General features: G+C 40.4%; 1 protein-coding gene across 2 annotated transcripts; it reads left to right on the forward strand.

The window, feature by feature from the left end:
* On the forward strand, window positions 1–27,779 carry LOC144682923 (neurite extension and migration factor-like). 2 transcript variants are annotated; one of them, XR_013577130.1, is made up of 2 exons: window positions 1–131; window positions 13,841–17,011. XR_013577130.1 is itself a non-coding variant. In XM_078545821.1 (2 exons), exon 2 carries the CDS (start codon window positions 20,345–20,347, stop codon window positions 23,726–23,728), a length of 3,384 nt encoding a protein of 1,127 aa, XP_078401947.1. In that variant the 5' UTR covers window positions 21–131; window positions 20,181–20,344; the 3' UTR covers window positions 23,729–27,779. The 2 variants fall into 2 exon arrangements, 1 of the variants encoding a protein (XP_078401947.1); XM_078545821.1 differs by lacking the exon at window positions 13,841–17,011 and adding an exon at window positions 20,181–27,779 and having other exon boundaries at window positions 21–131.

Genomic DNA, 27,779 nt, shown 5'->3' on the forward strand with positions numbered 1-27,779 from the left:
ATTGGTCCAACCTCCCCCCCCTCTCCTGCCCAGTGGCCCGGGCTCGGTGTGTTGGAGAGAGCAGGATTGAGCACGAGCTCATTTTGAAAATACTGGCGGTTATTGCGCAGGAGGCGCGAGCGGAGGCTGAGGTGAGGCGAGGGCGGCGGTTGCAGTGGAACGGTGCGGCAGGAGGGAGAGGGGGCGCGGCGGGGGCGCGGCGGAGGCGGCGGCTCCAGCTCTTTGTGTGCCGCTGTGATGGACGGCGACTCTCACCTCGCTGGGGCTGCAGCAGTTCAGGGTCCGCAGTAAAAGCCGTGGGGCGGGGGTGCAGAGAGTGTGTTGGGGGGAGTACAGCACCCACAACCCCCCCCCCCCCGGCCTCCCCCTTTTGGTTCCCCACACCAACCCGTGTAAAACCCGCTTGGCAGGGGGAAAGGGAACAAATCCCCAGGACTTGAAGGAACTCTTGCAAGGCCAGTTCGATGCACAATGAAGTTTATTCGGAAGGGGTGGGGGGTGGTGTAGTTTTCTCGATGGTTTGTCCAGTGGGGAATCCGTTTCACTGGGCAAAGCTGTGATAAGTTTTTATTTTTATTGCAAAAGTTTTCAGGACCGCTGCTGGAGACGATTGAGTTTTCATGCCCGCTTGTTTTCACCGTCCTTAGAATGACTTAATTTAATTTTAATGGTTGGCACTAACATTTGGATAGTTGAACCTGGGGTCTTTGGCGCACTCATTATTTTCTCGGAAGAATAATAATATTTCCACAAAATTGGCCATTCTAAGACGCATGCGATCCTGTTGATGGATTTATGGTTTTTACGGTCTTGTAGAATATTTCCTTTCGGTAGCAAGTGGAACCATATGTGTCAGTTGGAATAAACTTTTTTTTAAGGTGTCGGATCTTAGCAACACATTCTTTATGTTCTTCCTCATTAACCAATAACTCAAACGCCCCTTTGTGCTCCAATAGTTTTTGTGTGGTGCTCCAATAGTTTTTGTGTGATACCCAAAAAAAAGATGCAGCATGACCTCTGGAAATTTCACAATGCAGTTACAATTGCAAAGCACTTCTAAGAAATAAGTGCAACGATGGAGTCTGGATCACAATGAAATTTATTCAGTTGTATTTTAATGGATGAGGTTGACAACCTGCTTTATAAGAAAGGATGGATCTATAAAATTTAATAGATAATTTGCAAAGTAAAAAATTGTTTTAAAATTTACCTAAATTAGGATATTTTGCAATGATGTTTTCATTACTGAAAACAGTCAACTGCAGCATCCTCTGAAACTACAATTCTTAACAGTTTTAAATCAGTGATGCTGTGTATAATAGAAAATGTTGTAAATACTCAGCAGGCCAGGCAGCATCTGTGAAGAGAGAAACAGAATTAATGGATGGTATTTTAGCAGTGGCGCACCATTCCTGATTTTGGAACTGGAAATGGGCAGCACTTCCCCTCTTGATTTGGGAGCGGCTCCCATGCAATTTTTATTAAAATTTTAAGTGCCAGCAGCGGACATAGGAGACACATTTGATCACGCAGCAAATGAAGCTTTTCATTGGTAAAACCCACTTCTTATCGTGTCCATGGACAGTCTATACATGGCCCAGCCAGGACTGGACACGTTTTTGCGCCTTGCTGTTGAATCCAGCAAGATCTGCAACCGTGCAGGGTTCCTCTAGCGATAGACATTGCAGGAGATGTTGCATAATCTGTGGCTCAGTTGCACATTCACAAGTTGTCGGGCAGGTTGTATATCCTCATTTGCTTAGTGACACCTTTGAACGACCTGCACCAGTCCCTAAGTCTGTTAAGGCACTTCCAGGTTGCCCAGTTGCAATTAGCTCCTGGGGGAAGGCTTTCATCTGGTAGAATTTCCATTGCTGGGGGTTGTTTGAGACTGGCGAGCCGGTCTTTCCACAAGGCGATGCGGGCCAAATCGGGGTAAAACCCACTGTCAGCTGACAATGTAGTAGGTATGGGCAGGCTACAAAAGAGCCTCCTGGACAAATGGGGAGACTCTGCATCACAGCCACAACTTTCCTGCCCAACTCCATTGCCTAAGCAATTTCTGTAGTTTTGCGGTGCAACAGATCTTGACTCTTAACCCCCGCCGCCCTAGACTTCTCTCATCACTCCGTCCTTTTTATTTCCTGTTATTCAACACCCTCACAACACACTCAAGCCCCCTAATGCCTGAGGCTAGACAGAGACCGATCCCACAGTCTAGCGATGCTTCTCTGCAGGTTCTCCTCCAGAGACGGGTCCCACGGTTTAGCGACACCTCCCTGTAGGTTTTTCTCCAGGCAGTCAGGGAAAGACAGGAGGTGCTCTTTCCCATGTTTGGCAACAGAGGACCCTCACGTCTGACCAAGGTGGCCTGGATGGAGGTCACAGAGGAGGTACGCAACCGTAGGTCCATACAACAACCTGGGTCTAGTGCAAGAAACGGGTCAACGATTTGCTCCAATCCTCCAGGGTAAGAGTCGGGGTTGCAGCTAAACAATGAAGGGCTTTTGTAGGGTTATCCATTCATTCGTATTTGAGTGGACAGCAATGCCAGGTGGCTGAATTTGTGATCAGCCTCACTACAGCACGACAATTGAGGCCAAAGTGTGTGAACGTTTAGCTTATGTGTGCGGTTGGATGCAATGTGTGAATGATGGGCCAATATTTGTGACGGGGATGCATGCAGACAAGGGGCTAAGGTGTCACGTGGCATGTCACTAACTCTGCATGTTGTCATGCAAGACAAACAGACCCACAGTGTGAGGGAGAGGTCAAGAACCAGAGGTAGAGTTGCAGAAATGAAGGTTCTCACCCCTGCAGAGGAGCTGGCTCTGCAGCTTGCAGGAGAAGAGGGAGGACATGTGGCCACAGATGGAGAGGCTGGAATGGCCAGGCATAAGTGTAAAAATGCATCCAACCTGGTGCTGGTAGATGGACATACAAGAGACACACGAGCACATGTGTTGTACTCGTATTGTGATGACACTTAATGTAGTTCCTTTTGCTGTCCACTACAGGTCCTCGCTATCCAAAGGCCAGGCCACAGGCATGGCAGGAACCTGAAGACTCCACCTCTGGGACAAAAAAAACACTGTCCCAGAGGATGCAACATCACCTGCCCCTTCCACAGCCTCTACCAGCATAGTTATAGCCATACTGGTTGCAAAGGAGTCGCATTTAGAATTGGGATCACAATCTGGCGATCAAAGCATAGAGACCTTCCAGTAGCTGAGGGGCAATGTGACAGCTGGCTCCCCTGACACTCTGAGGACTGCTGGGGACCTGCCCCCTTTTGTGCCCCATGCTGATGATGAGCTTTTGGTTGTGGCCACAAGAAGCCTGCTGGAGATGCAATGTAACGTAGGGGAACATATTGGGGGAGATGCCAGAGCGAGCAATGGAGGGGTCCATGCAAGCCATGAGTTCTGCCATCTCTCAGGCATGTGAGCACATGGCTTCCTCCATGGAGAGGGTGGCAATCACTATGGAGAGCCAGTTGAGCACTTGATCCAAATGCACTCTAATGTGCAATCCATCACTGAAGCCATGGACTCGGTACAGTAGTGGCTAGGTGAGATGGGGACGAGGTACATGGACCTCCCTCCAGGTGCCCCTTCTCTAGGAGACAAGGAGGTGCCATTGTGCATCCAAATGAAGGAGGAACATGTGCCAGCTGCCCCCAGGCCTCCCTCTCAGGGCACCCCCAAGATGAGTGGCCTATCTTCATCCTCTGCCATCAACACCATTGCCACCAGTTGGGGAGGCCAAGGAGAATGCCCCTGCACAAGTGCAGGAATCCCCATTTCGGCCAGAATCCTTAAGGTCTTGGATCCCCAAATGACACCTGCCATGGTCATCAAAGGCATCAGCACAATGCACTCAAACAGACTGTCTCGAACTCAGCAGCTGATGTTGGGATTACACCAAGGCATAGTGGCCGAAAGCGCAAACATATGACTAAATTGAGAGCACAAAGGTGGCACAAGTGTGTTTCAGTTTTATTGTTAGTAAATATTTCACATTACATTGCTTTCATTTTATTCATGTGTGCATCATCATCATTTGTTGGGACCAGCTTAGTCAAAAGATAAATATACTGACCTGCCTCATGGTTGGCATGCATTACCAGGGAATTAGGGACATTTTATTTTGGAAGAAATGATGTGTGTTTGCGTTCGCTCACAGTGCCAAGTTTTATACTTGCCAGTCTATAGGACGTGGCTGAAATTGCTTAGCTGCTTCTCCCTTCTATGCGTTGTAAAGTAGATTGTCTGAGATCACTCTTAGCAAGAAATGTTGTAGGTGAACTCCATGGTGCAGGATCAGATTTCTTGGTCATAGTAGGCTGATTGATATATGTTCAAGCGTGATACAGATATCATTAGGAGCAGTATTCATTAGCGAATGTGTGTGACAAAACTCCGCTCCCATTGCTCTTCTAGCTGGTAGAGGACGCAGGTTTCGAGGTAGCTCCACCAGAGAGGCTGACAGGGATTGGCCTACATTTCAAGCAGGCAGTAGAGTTCTGGTGATGAGACCATGATCATGTAGGTGTTTCACCCTTGGGTGAATCTGGTGGATATTTGGTTGTTCCCCTTGCATCCCATGCACTTCTCTCCATGGTCCAGGCACCCAGTAAAGGCTTATTCATGGCTTCCTTCTCAGGCACATTCAATTCATCCAGCACCTCATCTTCCGACTAGGCAGTTTACAGCCTTCCGGACGGAATATTGAGTTCAACAATTTTAGATCATGAACTCCCTCCTCCATCTCCACCCCCTTTCCAATCCCTCTTTTTTTTCCAATAATTTATATAGATTTTTCTTTTCCCACCTATTTCCATTATTTTTAAATGTATTTCCATCCATTGTTTTATCTCTACCTTTTGGCTATTTCAATCCCTTCCCTTTACCCCACCCCACCCCCACTAGGGCTATCTGTACTTTGCTTGTCCTGCTTTCTACCCTTAATTAGCACATTCCTTAGATAATATCACTACCTTCAACACCTCTTTGTCCTTTTGTCTATGACATCTTTTGGCTATCTCCACCTATCACTGGCCCTCTATACAGCTCTACCCAAACCAGCTTATATTACACCTCTTTTCTATTTTTCCTTAGTTCTGTTGAAGAGTCATATGGACTCGAAATGTTAACTGTGTTCCTCTCCGCAGATGCTGCCAGACCTGTTGAGTTTTTCCAGGTATTTTTATTTTTGTTTTGGATTTCCAGCATCCGCAGTTTTTTGCTTTTATTCAATTCATCCGTATCTGAGGAGGAGTGCTGCTTGTCTTGCTCGTCCTGTTGCAACAGTTCTCCACGCTGATGGCAACTTTGTGCAGTGTACAGCAGACTACGACTATTCGTGATACCCCATGTGGTGTATACTGCTGTGAGCTCCTCTAGACCAGTCAAGGCAGCAGAAGTGCATTTTAAGCAAGCCGGTGGTTTTTTCGATGATAGCTCTGGTGGAGGCATGAGCTGCGTTGTAGCACTGTTCTGCTGCACTTGGGGGATGCCTTACTGGTGTCATCAACCAGGTCCAGAGGGGATGGTACTTGTCACCCAGGATCCAGCCATCAACCTGGACTGGCACCTCTGAAAGTTGCCTGGGAATCAAGCACAGACATGCATGATTATTCGCCTGTGATTGCAGACTGGCTGCACATGCAAAGAATGAAAGCTCTTATGCTTTACAAATGCCACTAGTTGGTCCCAGGCAGTTCTAATGGCCACATGAATGCAGTCGATGATCCCTCGCAGTCTAGGGAAATGAACAGTTGCCCAGAAGCCCATTACCATTGTTGCCTGGCTGTCCTCATCTGTGGAGCACTTGATAAATTCATTCGTGTGACGGAAGAGTGCATTGGTCAGCTCTTACATGCACCTGTGTGTGGCAGTCGGCAATATGACACATATGTCACCCATGGAGCCCTGGAAAGCACCAACGGTGGAAAAAATAGAAAGCTTGCAGTCACCTTAAGGCACAGGGTTCTTGCCAAATCCACATGGTTGCAGATCTTGCTGCATAATCCCACATATCTTAGTGATCACTCCCTGGGATGACCTCATTCTTCTCTGGTTTTGCCTTTCCGACCTCTTCAGGTAGTTAGTTCCCATCCTGAAGAGGATGAGATGTGCCAGTGCCCAACTTCTATGCTGCTTTCCTTGGATGGTTGCACCCTGACCAGCTTCCCTCTCTAGTGTTGCCTGTGGCTATCTTTGTTGCCTCGTTTGCTGACTGGCAAGAGTCCTCCTTTGTCACATCCTCTCCTCCTACTCCCAAGGTTGCAGGAATATTTGGCGTTTGAGACCTCCAGGTATTCCAGTCATTGAATAAGGCAGGCAATACCATGCAAACATGTGAATATGGGTTTCACCCGTAGAACTGATGAAGTGAAATTTTCAACTCCTCCATTGTTACTTGACAGTAAAGAACTTGAATATCGCTGAATAGCGAGACATGTTGCCAAAGTTTTTCATCTTGCACTCATCAGGACAAACATGATGCCAAATTTCAAACGATCACAACAATTTATACTACAGGAGAAAAGGATGCTGATTGGTTGGTAAGTCGACTCTGGCTGAGGCGTTGCCATGGAGAAATCAATGGAGAACTTTACAGGCTCTCCACACTCCTGGGTAATTCAAAAAGGGTTTGACCATATTCATTTTGTTTGCAGAGAACAAGTTTCCACATAAGGATATATACCACTTCTACAAAGCGCAAATGAGTCATGTTATAAGCTCGACTGATTATCTTAAATTGGTTGTTGGTGTAGCTTTTAGGACTTAGGATTGTTCAAGTGTTCCCAACCATTTGGTTGATCGTAATAGGCAGAGTACAGACCATATTCAACCAGCTCGTGCTTGCAAACCCAAAACAAAACATCTGTTAGGTGTGATTCTGCGATTGGGTAGTACTTGCTGAACAATCCTGAATGTGCTAAAAGCTGCACTAGTAACCAATTTAAGATAATAAATCCATCTCGTAATGTGGTTCATTTACACTTTGTAGAAGTGACACAAATTCATATGAGGGGACCCACTCACTGCAAACAAAAGGAATATGTTCAAGCCTTGCTGCTTTTTTGAATTACCTGAGAACTTGGGGAACTCGTAGGTCCTGGCTAGTTTCTCCATGGCAATGCGTCAGCCAATCAGTCGATTTACCAACCAATACACTTTTCTCCTGTAGTATATATTGCTGTGATTGTTTGAAATTTGGCATTCTTGCATATATCCTGATGAGTGCAAGATGGAAAGCTTTCTTAACATAAACCTCTTTTCTTCAATATTCCTTCCATTATTCACAACCAAAATTCCACCACCCCAAACTTGGCTCCTCCGACTTCAATTTCCTTCACTGAACGCACTTTTAGAAACATTTGAGAAAATGGGATGTGTCAGGTTTGTGATGGAACCCATTACCCTCCACCTTTCTGTCACCTTCACACTCGTCCCCTTCACCCTTGACTTTCCCACGTCAGTTTTCACCCTCCCTCTATAACCCCTCCACCTTGCCCCCATCATATTGGACCCTATCACCCTTCATACGAAGATACATACGGACTAGGAGCAGGAGTAGGCCATTCAGCCCTTCAAGCCTGTTCCCCCATTCAATAAGATCATGGCTGATCTGATTGTAACCTCCCATCTATCCCCAAGAAGATTTCACCCCCTTGTTAATCGAGAATCTATCTAGGTCTGCCTTGAAAATATTCAAAGACGCTGCTTCCACCACTTTTTGAAGAGAGTTCCAAAGATGACCCTCAGAGGGAAAATTTCTCCTCATCTCTGTTAAATGAGCAACCCCTTATTTTCAAACCGTGACCCATAGTTCTAAATGCTGCCATAAGAGGAAACGTCCTCTCCACATCCATTCTGTCAAGACCCCTCAGGATCTTAAAGGTTTTGATCAAGTCACCTCTTACTCTTCTAAACTCCAGTGGATACAAGCCTAACCTGTGCAACTTTTCCTCATACGTAAACCTGCCCATTCCTGGTATTAGTCTAGTAAACCTTCTCTGAACTGCTAACGCGCTTACATCTTGCCTTAAATAAGGAGACCAATACTGCACACACTACTCCAGATGTGGCCTCACCAGTACCCTGTACAAGTGAAGCATAACCTCCCTACTTTTGTACTCAATTCCCCTTGCAATAAATTATACCATTCTATTAGCTTTCCTAATTACTTGTTCCAGTGGGACATACCATCTCTGCCCCTTTGTTATGATCCTTGGCCAGACCCTGGGACGTGGGGGGGGATGTCTGGTTAGGGACCAGTAACGTTTTGTGTTAAGTGGTTAAAGGTTGAGATTAAAGATACCTGCTGTTGGAATAAAACCACAAGATTCCATGGGTTTTAAATTTTAAAAAAACAATTTATTATACAAGTTTAGAAAGACAAAACAATTTAAAGGTATATCTTATACTCTTAACATTCAGGATCAACTTGAGGTACATGTGAATTGACAGGCAAACTGTGGTCTAACACACCGCAGAGGAAATAGCAAATGCAACCAATGGATTTTCAAGAACCCACGCGGATGTTAATATTCACTGTGAGTTATGCAATCTCTTTAAACTCTGATTCCAATTCTGTATGTTCAAAGATTTAGCCTAAGGACTCCCTCAAAGCCGCTCCGACGCAGACTGCCTTAATGACAGCTGCCTTCCAGAGTTTACTCCTCAGGACTTCTCCTGAGCCCTGACTGCCTGGAGACTGCTCACCACAACGCCACTGCTGCCTGCAGCCTTTTCTTCCTGCTTCTGAACACACCCAGTTACATAGGATTTCTTAAGCCCCAACCCTTAGCTGCACTGTTATTAATGGCTCCCAAATCTGCTTCTCAGCTGAACCCTCTCAGCAGCAAATGGCTACTGGGGCTTTGTATGAGCCCAACTGCACAGAGTTATCAGATGGCTCCTGAGGCTAACAGCAGCACTCTAGCTGTATGGAGCTAGTTGTCACCTTCGTCACCTGCCTGACTCAAATTGACTGACCCTTGAACTGCTCTTCACTGACCCTTAAACTTATCTAGGAGACCAATCAAAACACTCCCACCCTTGTTACTAGGCAGGAGCCAATGTAGCAGCATTGGAACATGCTGTACCTTTAAATGTTACAATGTCCATAGACTGCAAACTTACATAAAACAGACATAATGAATTCATAACACCTTTTACCTTAGAAGAAAGAAAGCTTCACTACAGTGAAGGTTTCTTTACAATGGCTTAACAGTTTCTTTACAAGAAATACTTAACTTTTAACAAATAGCTTATTACATACTATATTGATAAACTTTACATTTTGTTTCACAACTACACATGCCATACAATTCACAAGTGTAACCAAAACAAAAGTCAATACATGTACAAGATAGGATTAGCCAGATTTAAATGTCACAGAATTGTCATAACTCAATGTTTGTGTTTCTTTTCCTTATTCTTACTCTTATTCTCAGTCTTTAACTCAGCAAAGAATGTATTGGTCAAGTCTACAGCCCAACTGTCGTCGTCTTCGCCAGCTGCAGGCACAATTCTATCACTAAATTCAGTGCTCTTCACAATGATGTTCTTCCAGTTCATCAGCCTTGGTTTTTAATTTTGCATTCAACCAACTGATCTGATTCATCAGCAATTGCTTTTCCTGTTCAAGGCAATTCTGAGATTTCTGATGCTTGAAGTTCATAAAGTTTCAACGAAAGATCTACCTTTGTTGAATTTGCTTCAAGTTTATAATTTAAACATTTCAAGTCCTCTTTCAAATGTGTTACTTCCTGTGACTGACACTCCAGTGTTCTCGCCAGTTCTCGTTTTTCACTAGCAAGCTCATTTTTCACATGTGAGAGTTGGTTCTGTGCACATAAGTTTTTTCCTTCAATTGCTCATTATTGGCACTTGTGGTTGGCCAGAGTAATTTTTAGGAGTTTGGTAAGATCAGCATGATAAGTTGCCATGCAGCTGTCACCATGTTATTGTCTTCATTACCCAATAAGAAATCTTCTACTTCCATAGGTAATCTAGGAACAATTCCCACTAACAATTTTGTTTACTAAGTCGCTTCATAAACTAACTTTGCACAAGGGAATAGATTAAGAAGTTCCATTAATACCGCTATTAATATCTTTTCCTTCATCAAACTATCTGGGACACAAATTGTATCATCAGCCACCATCAATGACTGATCTGTCCCAGTATCTTTCAAAATATTTATTGGTTTATTTATTTTGTTGGAGGAGTAAGGGAACACTTCTTCCATTGAGATAATACATTTAGAACTTCCAGTAGCCTGACTCACTTTAGCAGTAGTCAAGGAAGAATTCTCTTAATTATTCTGAGCCATATCCCACTTTCTAGTGTGTTCTGAGGGAACATGTTTTACTTGTACCACTGCTACAGCTTTAGTATCCATTTTCTCTTCTGGGACAGCCTTTTCTGAGGATTCTTTAAGCATTTTTTACCGCTGCCACTGTTTTACCTTTCAGCTTCCAACAATGGGCTTTGAGATGCCCAGTCTTATGGAAATAAAAGCATACTGGTTTATTTTCACCCCTTTTATTCTCTACACTGTCATTTTTCTTGACTGTAGCCTCTTCTGCCTTTTCTGTAAAGCTAGACTCTTTCCTGTTCCTTCAGTTTCCCTGTTGGTTTAAAGATGGAGATTTATGCCTATGTGACACATCATACCCTGCTGCTTCCCATAACTTAGAGACCTTACAGATGTGACCTAATAGCTATTGGGATGCTATTTTGAATTTCTTCCATTATTAGCTTGTTTACATTCTCAAAATTTTGTTCTAACTTCAGGGATCAAAACTACCGGTCCCGCAGCATTTCTTTCTCCCTAGCAAATTCTACAAACGTCTCATTCGGTCTTTTCTTTAAAGTCTAACATTTTAACTGATATGCTTGAGGGACAAGCTCATAAGCATTAGGTATTGTAGCTTTAACTATTTCATAAACTGAAGCTTGTTCTTTTGAAAGACTAGAATACACATCCATAGCCTCCCCAACCAAAACACTTTGTAAAATGAGAGTCCATGTGCCCTTTGGCCTCTTTCGTTTATTTTAACTTTTCAAATGAGATTAAATAACTTTCAACTCCATCTTCATTGAATTTAGGCAATAGGTGAAGATTCTTTGTTTATCAGTGCTCGGAATGGGACGACTTGATTCCTCATCCGAACTATTAGACTCTCTTTCACTCCTTACCCTAAGCTTTTCTCTAGCCAGTTCATGCTGTCTGATTTCTTTCTCTCTTTGAAACTCAAGCTCACACTTTCGCGCTTCCATTTCTTTTTCCACCTCCAGTTGCTTCATCAGCAACTGAATTCTAGCTAATTCAACTGGATTGTTGTCTGGATTCACTTTTGCTTCTTCCAATCCCAAATGCTGTGGTATTACCGGAATTATTTTTTAAACTTTCTTAGCCCTTGCTTTTAATTCTAACTCTTAACTTTTCTACTAATGCGATTAATCTGGCCTTGGTTAGTTGTTGCAAATCACTCCAGTATGAATCTTTCCTTTCCAGAAAAGCTATAGCAATTGACAAAGCCATTTTGTTTTTCAATCCGTATAGTAAAATTACCATGGAAATCTTTTAAAACTTAACCTCAGCAGGTATCAGCACTTGTTTGTCTGTGGATCCAAGATCCTGCTAGAGCCCCCAATTTATTTTGTGATCTTTGGCCACCCATTTAGGGACCAGTAATGTTTTATTTTGAAGTAGTTAAAGGTAGAGGTTAAATACACTTGCTTTTGGAATAAAGCCACAAGATTGGAACATTGTGTTAGAAAAATGCAGTATAGTTTGCACTGGAATTAGATAAGTGCTCAGTGATTGTTATTAGACAACATTATAGTATGATTAGTTGTGCTAATACAATATTTATTCAATAAATGTGATCTCTATGTTTGGCCTTGGATAAATTTTGCCCAAAATGTAAGGAGTCTATTCTATAGGTGTTTGAATTAAATGTCCTTGAAGTTTGTTAGAAAGTATCTGTACTCGTCTTTTCCACAAATGAAGTGCATTAGGAATATTTAAACTCATGGTGGGGGAATGCTTACCTGTATTTTATGTATTAAGTTGACATAGATCAGAATTTGGTATGTTGAAGATGGCATCTTAGATAAAAAGCTAGTTGCAGAGGCAAAACATAACTGCAAAATATTCTTCCAGATCTACTTTAGCATGAGGACAGTCAGAAGAATTGAGAACATTAAAATACACATGAGTTTGAAACTGAGGATGAAGCCATATTTGGAACATTTTATTTCCTCAACATATACAATATTGGAAGAATTTTTGCTTTCAAAAAAAAGAGCAAAATTCAAGGCTTGGATATAGATGAGATGGAAGAACTATACAAACTGAAAGGCTTAAAATAAATACATAGCCACGTTAGGATGTTGTTAATCCCAGGGAGATTTGTGAGGTATGGATACTTTAGTTAACTACTATATTGGAAACATGCTATTGTATGTCTAAAATTGATGACGAAATGATGTGCAACTCCAATCTTGTTTAAAGTAATGGAATTATGTTCATCACAAGTGATTTTAAGGATTAACTGTACGTAATCTATTAAAGAACAGCAACACAGCTTTAGAGTAGTTTATTTTTAGTCCAACTTGAACATCCTTGATAGTTTTGAGGAAGCAACAATCCAAGTTCACTGTGATTAAACTGCACAACATTATGTAATTTGAATTCAAAAACACATTTAATGAAGTTCCTCACGAAAGGTTATTAATCAATGTTGAAAATGGGGATTCTGGCCAAAATTTGAATATAAATAGGAAATTGGTTAAAGGTTAGAAAAACAATGCATTAGAAGGATAATGCCAGAATATGGGGGTAGTGGTGGGCACTGAGTGAAAAGCTTGAGGACTCTGTATTGGGGCCAATGCTCTTTCTAATTTACCTCAATGATTTGGTATCAAAAACTCAATGTGAAATGGTCAAATGTTCGGGTGATTAAAAAACTTCAAGGGGCAGTCCTCTGTACCCTTCTTGGACCTCCTGTAAAGCCTCATCAAAACACTAGCATTGCCTCCTTATGAGCACCAATCCTAATTAGACCATCCTTCTGTCTCATTGACTTCCCCACCCAGTGTACCTTAAGGCTGTTAAGCTTGCCAGCTTCTTTGTTCCATTCACCCCAACAATGATTGGCACATCTGATTCTGCCAGTGGAAACTCCTTTCCATTGGCCCTTCCACCTTCACCTCCAACAGGTGTAAGAAGCATGGATTTCTTTAATTTTTTTGGCACGGGGGCTAAAGTAGAACTTTTGCGTAAATGACCCTGGAAATTCAAGTACTTTTGTTAAATTGAAAAATACAGACCTGCACTATATTTTCATGTGACTTCATTTATTAACATCTGTTCAGCTTCAACTTTTTAGACTTAAAATATTTTAGTTACTCATTTTTAAAAATTGTAATCTCTGGGAAAGTGCCAACGAAAAGATATTGAGGTAAAAGCAAAAAACTGCGGATGCTGGAAATCCAAAACAAAAATAAAAATACCTGGAAAAACTCAGCAGGTCTGGCAGCATCTGCGGAGAGGAACAGTTAACGTTTCGAGTCCATGTGACTCTTCAACAGAACTAAGGAAAAATAGAAAATTTTCTATTTTTACTTAGTTCTGTTGAAGAGTCATACGGACTCAAAACATTAACTGTGTTCCTCTCCGCAGATGCTGCCAGACCTGCTGAGTTTTAAAAGATATTGTGGGACAGGGAACTGTGGTAAGTGAGGATGTAGTGTGTCGCAAATGCTTGACTTTATAAGACGGTTATGTTTTAAACTGTCTCCTTTAATTCAAGGTAAAATGGAGTAGTTTGGAGACAAGCCCATGTGACCTCATAACTAAATCTGCTTGGAGGCAAACCCATGTGACCTGCTTGTCATGGAGCAGAAACTCAAGTCGAAGCTTATTGAAAGTAAAATGCAAGGTTTAACACCTGAACACACAGGAGAAGGCAGGTGGTTTTGCTGCATACAAACTCAGGCAGTCAGTCAGTCAGAGAGTTTTGGAGAAGACTGGAAACAGGTGCCACTATGCCAGACAGAAGAAAAGGACGGTTTTTGGGTTAACCACCAAGCAGAGTGCTGGTGAGGACAGATTCCCAATTCAAAGAAATAAGGCTCGTGGAGAATAAAAGACCAAGGAGTTGCCAAAGGGTGCTTTGCTACTGAACGTCCATTCGATTATGCTCAGAAGATTGAGTGAGGGGACTTTATATACACACTTCAAGATTCGCCCTCGTGGGGCAGGAAGAAGAGATACTGTTAAAGCTGGGGAGGAACTTTGGACTTTATACACCATTTCTGCTGAGAGTGCAATGTAATGTATAAATGTGGTGTGGGGTTTTCGGTTGTGTTGTTAATGGGGAATACCTTTTTTGTAGTTTAGTGTATTAGTTGCTTATGGAGTAATTTTTAGCCTATGTTGTTTGTTGCAGTAAAAGTCTTAAAATGTGAAATCTTGTCATGCAGTTCTTTGTATTGGTCACTGGGAAGTTTATATCTCTTTAAAAGTTACCAGTCTCGACAGGGATCGTAATAGCTGTGTAATGCAGAACAGGATTTTGATACCTGCGTTTTGGTCAAGAGGGAGTTTATAGATGGTGAATGTTAGCCGAGTGAGTAAATAGACTGGATTTTCAGTTCCCCGCAAGGGCAAGTTTGGGTGCTGCCACACATTAAAAATTGCAGTCTTATTTGGCATTACTGGTTTCCAACGCCTCCAGAACATGATGTGATTTTTCAAAAGGACTGGCAACCCACTGGCCTCCAACTGACAGCTTGTTCAATTCATGGAGCTCATTAACAGTCTCCGCAGCAGTAATTTGAGAATTTCAATTGAGGGGCATGGGCAAAATGGAGGGTCTGGGACACGTAGGGTGCAGCTTTGGGGAAAACTGGGAGCTATGAGAGCTAATGATGCATTGTTCAGAAGTTGGAAGAAATGGGAGATTTAAACTCAACTGCTCAACCAATGGCACAGAGTTGACATTGCTAGTGCTGAGAAGCTTACTTTTGTGAACATTGAGTGGTAGGACTCTTGAGATGGGTGTGAAGCTGCTGGCATCACTTAGGCATCATAGATGGGTAGAGAAAGCTCTAGCAAACCACTGGGCAGCAGGTGAGGAAGTTGCAGCTCATCAGGCAGTTCACGAATGCCCTCTTTCAGAGGTCGGGGGAAAATATCCGTTTTGAGACAGATGGGTCAGAACAGGCTTGGAGAGCATTGGGGTTTGCCATCATCAGTGGATTCCCTCAGGTCCAGGGGGTCATCGATTGTACCCACTAAGTCACCAAGGCACTGGCAGACCAGCCAATCAGATTCTTATGCAGAAAAGATTTCTACTTAATGATTGTCCAGCTGATCTGTGACCACAGGCAGTGCATCTTGAAGATGTGCTCCCCAATTCCCAGGCAGCTGGCGAAGAAGAATACCGAAGTAAACTATTATAATGATGAGAGGATGTAGGATATAAAGCTCAGGCGGGAGCAAAACTCAACGACAATGTGAATGGCTGGGGAAGGAATAATATGAGTGGCAGGGGAGGTTATTTATCCCATTAAACCAAACACCATGGTCCAAGTTTTCCTGATAATCAGCTGAAAGAAGTCGTGACTCATTAAAGACGTAATGTTGGGCAGATATATCAGTGTTCCCATGATGTGGACAGATGCCACTTATAGATTATATACAAATAAGGAGAAGGAGGTCCAAGGGTAATCTTTAAACTCCTAGGGGTGATGATGTAGGAGAGGGAAGAGATGCTATTGCTGGAGTTCTGTTGGCTTCATCCAGATAAGCAGGAAGGGCAATCCCATGGTGCTGGGTATTTAGGAGAAGTTATATTGTTAACGATGTGAAATGTTTGGAGAGGGCAAACAGGGTAAGGAGAGATTATGCATCATGGTCACAGATTCTAATTTTGATGAGCCGTTTCTGTGCAGTAACGTGTCAAAATCATACTGGAGGGATTTGAACAGAGTTGCAGGAAAGGTAGACGCAAAGCTGAGACAAAGTAAAATGACCAAAGACCTTAGGGAAAGAAAAGCTAGGTAGGGGCCAATAGTTAGGTTGGATGGATAAACATGAGTTTAATTGAAAAGGGGCTGATGGTGGAACTTTGGCAGCATGAAGGGTCTTAATTGTATATTAATTGTACGTAGGTTGTGGGGATTCACTTGTACCCCTATAAATAGGAACAGACCGAAACTGTGGTTGCTGGATTAGGAGGTGCATCTTTGTAATATGTATATGTAAATAAACATTTCTAAACGTGTGTAAAGCTTGGCTCCAGCTCTATTCTTCACCACCTGGCTTTCTGGATTAGAGTTGAGGGAATGTGCCAGGAGAAGGGAAGCTGTGAATAATGTTGGAGGCCATAATTTGCTGTAGCAGGGCATCTGATGCTATATTCCCTTAGTTAGACTTGCCATGTATGTTTAGGTTTCAATTTTGTTCTTATTTGGCAAGTTGCTGAAAGTGCGCGTTGATAACGTCGCAACAAGGGAATAATGACCTGAGTGACTAGGGCAAGCAATTGTGTATCTTCTTAGCTTCTTCAGTTCTCCATCCAAAGGCAGATCCAACGAACAGTGCCATCACCTCCACCATGGGTAAGCAAGAAGGCAGGCCCCAAATGTACCCTTGGGGGTGAATTCAGTGACAAAACAGGTACAAAAAGAGAATTGAAGAGGAAACGAAAAATTAAATTGAGAGAGTTGAAAAAGACGAAAGGAAAAGAGAAAAAAATAGCATTTTAAATCCCCAACAGCAGTTAATATCTGAGGGAATGAAACTCCTCACATCCTAATTTTGGTAGAAAGTTTGATTGGCAGGTAATTACCATTTATTGTGTATTTAAAGGGGTACCTAAAAAGTTAAGGTTTGTTTTTTCAAGCCTATGGCGAGTTTAGTTTGTATCTACACCCATAGGAATTATGCGCCACTCAATGTATCTCAATGGTGAAGTAGAGAGCAAGTAGAGGCAGTGGCGGGGAGGGGGTTAGGAACAGGGTCTATTGGGTGAATGGTGGGGAGGGGGCTGTTGAGTGATTCGGGGTTTGAGAAGGGAGTGAATGGGAGGTGGGGGATCTGGGGAGGGGCTGCAGAGTGAGTATGGAGAGGTGGCTTGGGAAGAGGGGCTGCTGATTGAGCAGGGAAAAGTTTGGAAAGACAGGCTGCTGAGAGAATTGAGGGTAACGGGACTTGGGGAGAGGGCCTATTGAGTGAATTAGGGAGTTGGGAAGAGGGCCTGCTGAGTGAATGAGTGGGGGGAGAGGTTTTGGGGAGAGGGTCTTGAGTAAATTGGGGAAGGGGGTTAGGGACAGGTGCTGCTGAGTGAGGGGGGTGTGTGTTGAGATTGGCTATTGAATGAATGGGGGACATGGGTTGGGAAGAGAGGCCTATGGGTTCAGTAGGAGAAGAGCTGATTACAATATGTGTTGGGGTGGTGGTGGACAGGGGTTTCATTGTGTCTTCTGTCACCAGGGAATATGGAAAGTTTGGAACCTACATGAGTATATAAAATAATAGCATTTTTACAAAGTACTTTAAAAACACATTTTATATGATATTATCTGTGATATGCAAACTTTAATAATTATGTACTGAATGTTACTATGCTGCTTTATTGCTGTTTTGTTTTTATGCTGGCATTCGGGGTCATGTTAATTTTCAAGAGTTTTTTATGTATATTCATTCATGGGATGTGGGTGTTGCTGGCGAGACCAGCATTTGTTGCCCATCCCTAACTGCCCTTGAGAAGGTGATGTGAGTTAAAATGGGGAAATAGTTTGCGAAGTGCTGCCACAGTCCTTTGTTTCATTTTGCATGCGCGTAATCCAGCAAGGTCATGTTCTGTTTAATCCAGCAAGGTCATGTTCTGTTATTAGTACGGACTTCATTCTGTATTACATGCAGCAATGCTGAAATGCAGAGGTCACTTTGGTGATTTAATATAAATGTATTGCTCCACAGTCTTGACAAGGCAAGCAAAGGGAAAACTAACACTTCTACCCACTTGAAGTCTAATAATTCCACCTATTTGAAGTGGCTTAGAAGCATTTGTATTTCGCTACAGATCATAAGTGCTATAATTGCATAATTCCACGTCATAAAATATTTTCATACCTTTTTGTCTTCGGCCACTCTCGTCCCTGTATTTTTACCTCCTAATATGTGTGCAAAATGTAATTTAATAGTTAATTCTCCAAACAATACTGTACTGCTAGGGGAACCAAATTTCCCTAATTTTGAAGAGAAAGGACCTCCTTTTGGGTAATTGAGGTAGGGAATTAATACAAAGTATTTTATTTTACCCTGTATTAAAATGTCTTAAGTGCAGTCTCGAAAGAGAATTTCTTACTGCACCGGCATGAATATTTTTGCATTTCTTCCATTAACTATTCTTAAGACAACTGCTTTGAATTTGTGTTGATTTGTGGTAGTTCATGCTGTGGGCCTGCGCCCAGTTGTAGATGGTTGGAGACTGTTCAGTTATTCTCAAAATACTGATCTGTAGCAAACTGAGAAGAGATCTAACCGTCAGTTTAGGTGAGATTTAGTGCTGTCCATGAAGCTAATGCAAAAACCCAATTCCCCACACCAAATTATTATGTAGTGTCCCATCCTTTATCGCTTGTACAACAACATAACCTCACTTATGGAATAAATATAGAATGCCATTACATGCGAGCTTGAGCTGATCAAAAACAGCACCAAGTTCTACTGAATTTCCTTTGTTATTCCAATGCAGTCACTTTTCAATTTTGGGAAGAGGACAGGATAAGAGAAACTGATTTCAAAGTGACCTGAGAGCCCCTCCACAGCCAAGCAGGCAAGGGAAGCCACACTACAGATGGGGAATGCAAACCTTTCTGTGGTTTATTGGGGTTGGATGGGTCTACACTGATCATCAAGCAAGTTTGAAGTCTGCCATTGTATGCTCCAAGTTATTTGCAATGGAAACACTCTGGAATCATCATAGAATGGCTACAGCACAGAGGACATTCGGCTTATCGAGCCTATGCCAGCTTTCTGCAAGAGCAGTTTAGCTTTTCCTACTCCCGTGTCCTTTCCTGTAGCTATGCCTGTGTTTTTTGATTTTCACATACTCATCCACTTCCATTTTGAAGGCCATGATTGAATCTTCCTCCACCGTTCTTTCAGGCATTGCATTCAAGATCCTAACCACTTGCTGCATTAAAAAAGTTTACCTTTATGTTGACTTAGGTTCTTCTGCCAATTAGTTTAAATCTATGTTGTCTGGTACTTTACCCTTCTGCCAATTGGACCTGTTTCTCCCTATCTACTCTGTCCAGATCATTCATGATTTTGAACACCTATATCAAATCTCCTGTCAACCTTCTCTAAGACAAACAACTCCAGCTTTTCCAATCTTTCCATATAACTGAAGTCCCTCATCCCTTGAACCAATCTCATAACTTTTTTCTATGATGTAGGGCACGGTTTCTCTTAAGTGACAGCTTGGCCTAATTGGGAGAGAGATTTTATTTGAGTTGTCTATGTGCGGGCAAATTAATTATAAAGTTTTCAGTAAGGTATCATTTTCTTTTATGAAAGAAATACTTTTCAGCTTTTTATTAAATGCTACATTTCTTTTCCCTTTAAGTATAAATAACAAATTAATAAGAAAAAGTAAAATATTACCCAAGAAAATCAATGCCGATCTGGTATTTGCACATTTTTATTTTCATTTACAACATGTTTTCTGATAGGAACGCATTAACTTTGATATGGGTGTCCTAAAGAAGGATCTTCTTTAGGACTTGAGGAAACTATACCAATGAGTTTTGCACAAAAGTTCAGCCAAAAATGATGAGCAAATATATTTACCCAAATGGCCAACTTTTACGAAAATGCTGTAGAACTTAATATGTGCATCTTCACCTGTTTGCAACTGTCACCGAGAGATTTTAAAATACTTTTTAAATGCTTAAAGATTTTAAGGATTGTAATATTTGCTGTTGGTGTAATTCATTTCCTTTTAGTATTTTTTATGCTTATGTTATTTTAAAAAATTTGTTCCAGAAGCTGCAGAAACATGTATATAAGTTTAGTAACCTAGATGCAGTTATAAGGACATAAACTTTTGACTGTCCTGTGTATCTTTTTTTTAGGAGTTTACACACGTTAAGGGCTGGATGACTACTTTACACAGTATGGAATATAGAGTGATAAGCAACTTTGCTATGCCAGCAGCTAACGAAAATGGATTTTTTTGAGACTGGTGCTACCTTATCAAAATCCTCCTTTCTTCAATCAGTATAATGTTTCTCTTCACATGCCTCTACATGTAGCAGAATATTTTTCAGAATTTACTATGGAAGTTAAGGACTTTTCATGTATGTATGAAAAACCCTGTGAAGTTCATCAGACAGCTGAAGGTATTTCTGAAGCAAATGAAATTGAATGTTGTGAATTTGGAGCCAAATGGAGAATATGCAAAAATAAACCAAGCAAGGAAACCACAATGGTTCCTGAAACACACTTTTCAGTTTTTCAGACTGAAGACACTCTTTCTGATCAAATGTTGAATTTTTCTTTGACTGGAATAACATGTGAAGACAAATTTGATGGTGCAAAGGTTGATGAATCAGATACCACTACCAATGCTCACGAGAGTTTGTTCACAGAAAATTATAATGGCGATGATGCATTACTACCTATTCCAAGCCAGAACTGGAGTTACTTTGAATCTTTTATAAATGAAAACAAAGAAGAATTTTTAGATCTCTGTGCAACAAATGACTTTTCAACTAACTTAATTAGTGAAGAAGACAGTGACAGTTTTTTGTTTGATGATGAATCAACTCTAAGTAGTGATGTCTGTTCACTGAAGATAAGATATGAATCTTTTCAAGACAATGTGAGAGAGAAAACAAATGCTTTTCAAGATGATGCACAACTTCATTTTTTTCCCAGTAGCCGATGTAATGGAACCCAAAAAGGTATGAAAAGCCCCATAAAAAAGAGTTCTGCTTCTGTTCAAGAAGAGAGAAAGGAACATGACAGTCCAGAACATAGCACCTTGTATGAAGTAGAAAGTAACAAATGCCTTCTGTCAGGTGTTTTTATGGATAACTGGAAGGATGGTGAGAATTCAATAGATTCAGTTTGTTTATCATCCATTCTAAATGAAGATAGAGGAAATTGGAAGCTATTGAGGAAAAGTGCTGAAAGGTATTCAAATCAAACCAATTACACCTTGAGGGCAAAAAGGCAAATACGGTATAGTGATGATTATTTATATGATGTTGATTCTTTAGAGACCATGAAAACTTTGGGCAAAAAGGATCATGTGGTAAATGCTCCACGGGAAGATGATGATGACTGGTGCCCTCGGAAAAGGAAAAAAGCTGGGAAAAAAGAACCACCTGTTATTATCAAATATATAATTGTCAATCGATTCAAGGGCCACAAAAATATGCATGTAAAAATCAGTAGATTAGATTGCACAGAGACACAAGTATTACTGACTGATGAAGTAGTAAAAAAATATAAAAAGCTTTCACCACTTAAGGAATTTTGGTCTCCAGTTCTGAATGATTGTAATGTGTGTCATAACCAAGAAAAACTTGATAGAAAACTAAAAGTCTGTTCTGGTGCTGGAATGTCTTATATGTTCTTTGCTTCTAAAAATAAAAAACAACAAACACTAGCTAACGGGATGTCATCAATTAAAATAGGATGTACTTTGAGTCATCAAAAAGACAGTATCATTGAAGCAGATGAAACAAATACAGAAGTACCCAAGAAAGTACAAAAATACGATAAGTCAGTTTATGAATTTACAGATGAAATAGAACTAAAGCGCATCACCATTCGGACTGTGAGTAAGGCCAATCAGTTAAGAGTCATGCATGAAGACTCTTCATTACGAAAGATAAAGAAGAAACACAACATACTTTCAAAGAAAAGGAGAGCAAATGGTCAGGATGGTAAAGTTACCTGTGATAGCAGTTCTTTAGAAAGTGCAAATGAAATGCCTCAAGTTCCAAATGCAGACATGCACAAAACTCCAGGTCATTGGAATTCTGCTTCTACTTCTTTACTTAATTTCAACACTGCTATCTTACATTCCCCAACATTCAGTGACAAAGTAGAAGCACGTAGTGGTTTACTTTCTCCTGTTCCAGCTACTTGTTGCCCAGATTGGTCGGTACCATCTGCTGACAATACACTGTCGACTCCAGAAATCCTTGGAGGATATTTCCGGTCTCTGCTGGATGGGGATGATTCCTCAGCTAATGAAAACGTCCAACTTCCCTCCCAACATTCCTGTGCCAATGGCAAGCACGATGAAGTTGTACCAGAAAACACATTTTTTTCTTCACTGCAAAGACAAACTGAGGAAGCTTCTACAGGGTGCAACCATAGTGATTCAAATGTGCTTTATTTGGCAGAAAAGCCAAACATCCAGGAAATTTGGAACATAGAGACTGTTCAGAATGTACATCCACATAGTGTCATGGGAAAAGATCCATTTCCCTTGTGCACGGTTGACTCTCAAAATGAAAGACTGGTGCAGATTGGAGTTGAGAACCAATCAACTGTAAACAGTAATGTAAATCAGTGTGGCTCGAAGGTGTACAGTAGTCATAATGAAATTAATGCCAACTTCAGTCAAACAGTATTAAATGAAGAAACAAAGCAACCGTTTCCTACAAAAGATTCTTCGTGCATTTTAGACATTTCAAACTTTACACCAGCAAAAGTAAAACAGGGCTCTTTTTCTGAATTTTCACAGGAATATACACCAAAAATCCTCTCCAAAACAGGCAAGTCTAATAAAGCTTTGGAGCAGTGCAGCCATGATCAGCTTCCCAGTAAGGCTACAAGACCAAATTTATGTATAGAGCAGTGGCAGGTTTGTAGTGAACTACACAGTACAAATACCCATGCTTACCGCACCAACAGTGACCCAACATGTGTTTCGTTTTCACAATGTGCACAATCTTCTGTTCAGTTGCAGACTTCTGATCATGTGAATTCAAGTAATTATTCAAAAATTAATAAGGCAATAAATATTGCAAGAAATAGACTTGCAAATTCAAATGGAGGTCAGTGGGACAAAAAAGCCCTTCATAAGTACCAGAATTGCAAAACTGAGATCAAAACTATAAAAGTTGAGAATATTAAAAAGGACAGTGCATCACCAGAAAATTATGCAACCATTGAAGTTCAAGGGAACTCTTCGGATGCATTATATACAAATCAAATATGCCAACTTGAAAAAGCTTATAAACCTATAAAAGGGTTTACTAATAAAGGTTTAGAAATGTGTGCAAAGTTTGTGAAGAAGGATTTAATGAACGCAAGAAACAAACTTCCTATAAAGGAAGCAAAACTGAATGGAAAAGGTAAATACTCAGTTGCATCTGCAGAGTCCTGTGCTGATATATCTTGCGACATTACTAGAGAAAGATTATTAAATGGTGGTCAGAGAGAATTTGAGGAACCTGGTAATATCCTTTCCAACATAGTTTCTGGAATGGCAGCAGTTAATCAGTTTATGATGGCCTCAGTGGAACCGATTGTGAATCATGGGGAAGTTGCTCTCCCTGCTATTAATCAGCCTTTGGAAGTGCAAAATAGTTCCAAATGTAAACCCAAACCATTGCAGATATTGCACATTGGTACAAAAGATCTGAAAACGAAGCCATAGCATGTTTCTGAATATAACCCAAGCAATGTGAGTCTTAATGCTTAATTCACATTGCTTCTTGCTATGTTCAAATGTCTAGTTCTACTGTACAAATAGCTGACTGCAACTGTCCAAGCAATACACTTTGTAAGTAACAAAGTAAAATATATAATGTGAACTTTTTTTTTACCTCTACTTACGGCAATGATGTTGTGTCTTGTTTATATACTTGGAACTCTTCAGCTGATTTGCTGTTACTCAGCATAGGTCCTTTAAAGTAAGGTTCAATGTACTGAGTATTTTGAAACCTTGCCCACAAAAATATACAATGTTGGTACAAGATATGGCGCAAGAATAGCAGATAGTTTTTTGGTACATATCGCTGTTTGAAAAGTCTGCCTTTTTTGCTGTACTTGAGGGAATATTGCGCCATGGAGAAATTTAGGACATGTCAGTTAGATTTGCATTCAGCTTAACGCTAATACAGACTGTTTAATATATATGTAACTATGGGGTACATATTTTAATGTATTTACCATTGAACTTATGTACTTAGAATGATTGTTATTGAGAAAGGACACATTTTTAATAGTCAAGCTACCACTGCCTAGCTTTACTGTAAATTAAATTACCGTGATTGATCTGTCTTGCCTATGTAGAATTACCCCTTTGTCCAATCTGCTTTTCTATGCAACTTTTAAGAATCAAGTTGTAGTAGGTCTTTTGTTGTCAAACGGACCTAAATATTTCAATTCCATCAGGAACATTTTGACCAAAATGTTAATTTTAGAAGGAAAACAGTAAAATTGGACATACTTTAAGAATTTTAATTGTGAAAACATTGTGCAATATGTTTTTATTCTCAAAAGGTTTTTGTGCTAAAACCCATATAAGTAGCTATGATCAGTTTATTTTGATTTACTTGAAAAAAACTTATTGCAAAGATTTGCTTGACCAATGTGAATTATTGCTTTTAACTCCCATAAAAAAAATTCTTTTCTCTAACACTAAGCATGAAAACAAGTTTTAATAAAACAAAAACTAAATAGGTAGAGTTGTAAATGAGTTTATGGAATTTTCCCTACTGACCATAGGTTGTGAATGTATGTAGATAAACCTAAACAGAAACCCAAATTACCAGGGGAAATAGTTTCAGTTCAAAACTAACTCTTTTTACAGTTACAATAAATCACTCCACTGCACTTCTAGTACTGAAGATTGCATGTTGCAGCATTTCATACAATTTAATTTCACTTGAGGCTCATTAAAAAAGATGACAGTTCATCACACACGATCTATGCCATTACCTTCATTTGTAACATTAAAAAAAATTCAACTTACTGCCTTATCATTCCTTCATGATTGTTTCGTTGTCTGTCTTAATTGAAAGCGTAATTTAATCTAGTGGTTGACGTAATAACTAACTGCTGGTTTATTTGAGTGTAAGTACAGCATTGATATCTAAACTATTTCCCTCATTTCTTTGTACGCTCTACCTAGACAATTAAAATTCTAATAATCAGAGGCAGATAACTTTTAATATTAAATACATTGCTGAGCGACGTGCAGATTCATTCCAGTGGCATTCCTATGAACTCCATTTTTTCCCATGATGTCTCTTGGTTGTACCTTCCCAATGAAAAATAGTAACTTTGGCCCAAATTTTGCAATAAAAATGATGATGCCACTATCAGTGCTCACCATTATTAAAAAGTAAATCAGAAAACAACATCTGGTGGCCGCACATACCCAGTTAAAGGCAGAAATTGGGAAGTTGCTATCTGAGTTTCCCTGCTTTTCAGAAACTGCGCTGTAACAGTATCTTGCCAAGAGATTCAGCATTCAAATACATGAAAGGCTTGAAGTTGTGGTACTTGACAACTAGATACCCACTAACACACCAGAAAAAGTTGGGGCTTGTCCATTTAAGTGTAAGTGAATCTGTTCATGATGTGATAAGTCATAATTAAGGTCACGTCTCTGGGACTGAAAATTAACTTACAAGGGAATTCTTTGGATTCTAATGTTGGAGATTTTTGAAAAAAATATTTTTTTCATACTGTTTCTTTCATCTGTCTCAATCCCACCTTTCTTTCCTGTTCTATTTCACTCTCTGTATATGATTTGACATTGAATTAAATATTCTACTTTACACTTCCTGGTTCAGATTCTACAGACCTCTATTAGGATTCTTCATTCTCTTTGCTTAAGGTGACACGCCATTGCTTACCCTATTCACACAAGTCTTGGATCCCTTGTTTTGACTCTAATTGCCATAACATCCAATGCAAAAGCCCATGGAAATTATGTGGGCTAGTCTTAGTGTAATTCATTTGCCACTGACCACAAAATTTGGATCAGTATTCTGTCTGCAGGAGTGTACATTCTCTCATGAAAGTTTGGTCGGATACTACCAAGCTAGCAAATTTGTATGTGCTGTGGCAGTTCCACATTAACAGAAAATTGCAGTCAGCCGTTTGCAAGTATTATACTTTCTCAGTATTTATAAAAAAATCTTTGAATTGAATTTCCTCATAAAATCATATGGCACTGAAGAAAGCCATTTAACCATTGTTCTCTTTGAAAGAGCCATTGAATTAATCCCACTCCTTTGCTCTTTCCCAATAGCCCTGCAAATGTTCTTTTTCAAGTATATATCGAATTTGCTTGTGAAAGTTACTATTGAATCTGCTTCCAATATCCATTCAGGCAATGTATTCCAAATCATCATACTTTGCTGAGTTTGAAAATAAAACCTCACCTCCCCATAGGTTCTTCCGCCAGTTATCTGAATTTCCTAGCAGTGGAAACAGCTTGTCCTTATTTATTGTATCAAAACCCTCATAATTTTGAATACCTCAATAAAATTTCCTCTTATTCTTCTCTGCTCCAAAGGCAATAATACCAGCTTTAGTCTTCCAAATAACTGAAGATCCTCATCTCTAGTATCTTTCTAATAAATCTCTTTGATACCCTCGCTAAGACATTGAGATCCTTCCGAAAGTGTGGTTCCCAAAATTAAACAAGCTAAGGATATTGTATGCCTTTTTTAACAGCCTCATTTGTGTAGGATAGGACACATGCTAGGATGGACCATCAAAACGGAAAATGTATTTCATTTCTCTGTGCTCAAGTTTGTAAAAGTTTCGGGACACGGTGTTTTACATTGTTGGTTTTAGAGTGGGGAGAACGTCCAGAAATGCATTGGAAAAAATTGTCAAGTAAGTCTGACCAAATAATGCTTCGTTCTGCACAACCCATGCTTCACATTTTGCAGTATGAATTCCTAAGGAATAATCTGCTGCATAAAGGTTTCTTGTACCTGTGCTTTAAATTAAGCCTTCGTTTAATTGGCTTGCTACGATATTTGGTGGATCCAAAGTTGGTTCCTTCAATAAGGGTTACTTTTTCTGGCACATCTGATGTGATGGTCCATATAGAACCTGAGGTCATGAGTTTAAAATTAAGTCAGCTTAAAGTAAATGGACATTTGAGGAAATCCCCATCCCTTACAGTAAATAGTAGATGTGTGGAACGAACTTTGCAAAGCTGTTGTTTGTAATGTACTTCAGAATAGCGGTGCATAAATTTTGGTTGAGAAGCTTGAAGAGTCCATAGAGAAAATTATAAACTGATGTAATTAAGTAGTGCATAGGATATGATGGAGGACAAGTGTCTGAGGAGAGCAGCTGTCCAACATTCAACAGCAAAAATACTTTGAAGTTCTTGGTTAAAGTCGGGATTAGGAAATATTTGTACACAAATTAGCTTCTTGAGATTAAAATAGGTGGCATGGAGCCTATGAAAATGGATGAAGTTGGATTGATGAGTTGAATGGACTTTGCATTCTTGTGATAATAATATTGCACTGTTGGGTTTCTAACACGACATGACCTAAATGGGTACCAAAATAGCCACAGTCTTTCTATGTCATTTGCAAAATAGGAGAAGTTTTGTTCAATGTTTCTCTGGCATCTCTGATGTCAATATTGTACATTTGTTGGCACTATTTCTATTCCCAGGCTTCTTGCATCACTCTTTTTAACTGCTAAACATTTATTAAACTGGTTCA

Source organism: Cetorhinus maximus, chromosome 7, assembly GCF_964194155.1.
Source record: "Cetorhinus maximus chromosome 7, sCetMax3.hap1.1, whole genome shotgun sequence".
NCBI lineage: Eukaryota > Metazoa > Chordata > Chondrichthyes > Lamniformes > Cetorhinidae > Cetorhinus > Cetorhinus maximus.

Coding starts and splice junctions, on each gene's coding strand:
- LOC144682923 (XM_078545821.1), top strand. CDS start 20,345: ATGCCTCTACATGTAGCAGAATATTTTTCAGAATTTACTATGGAAGTT.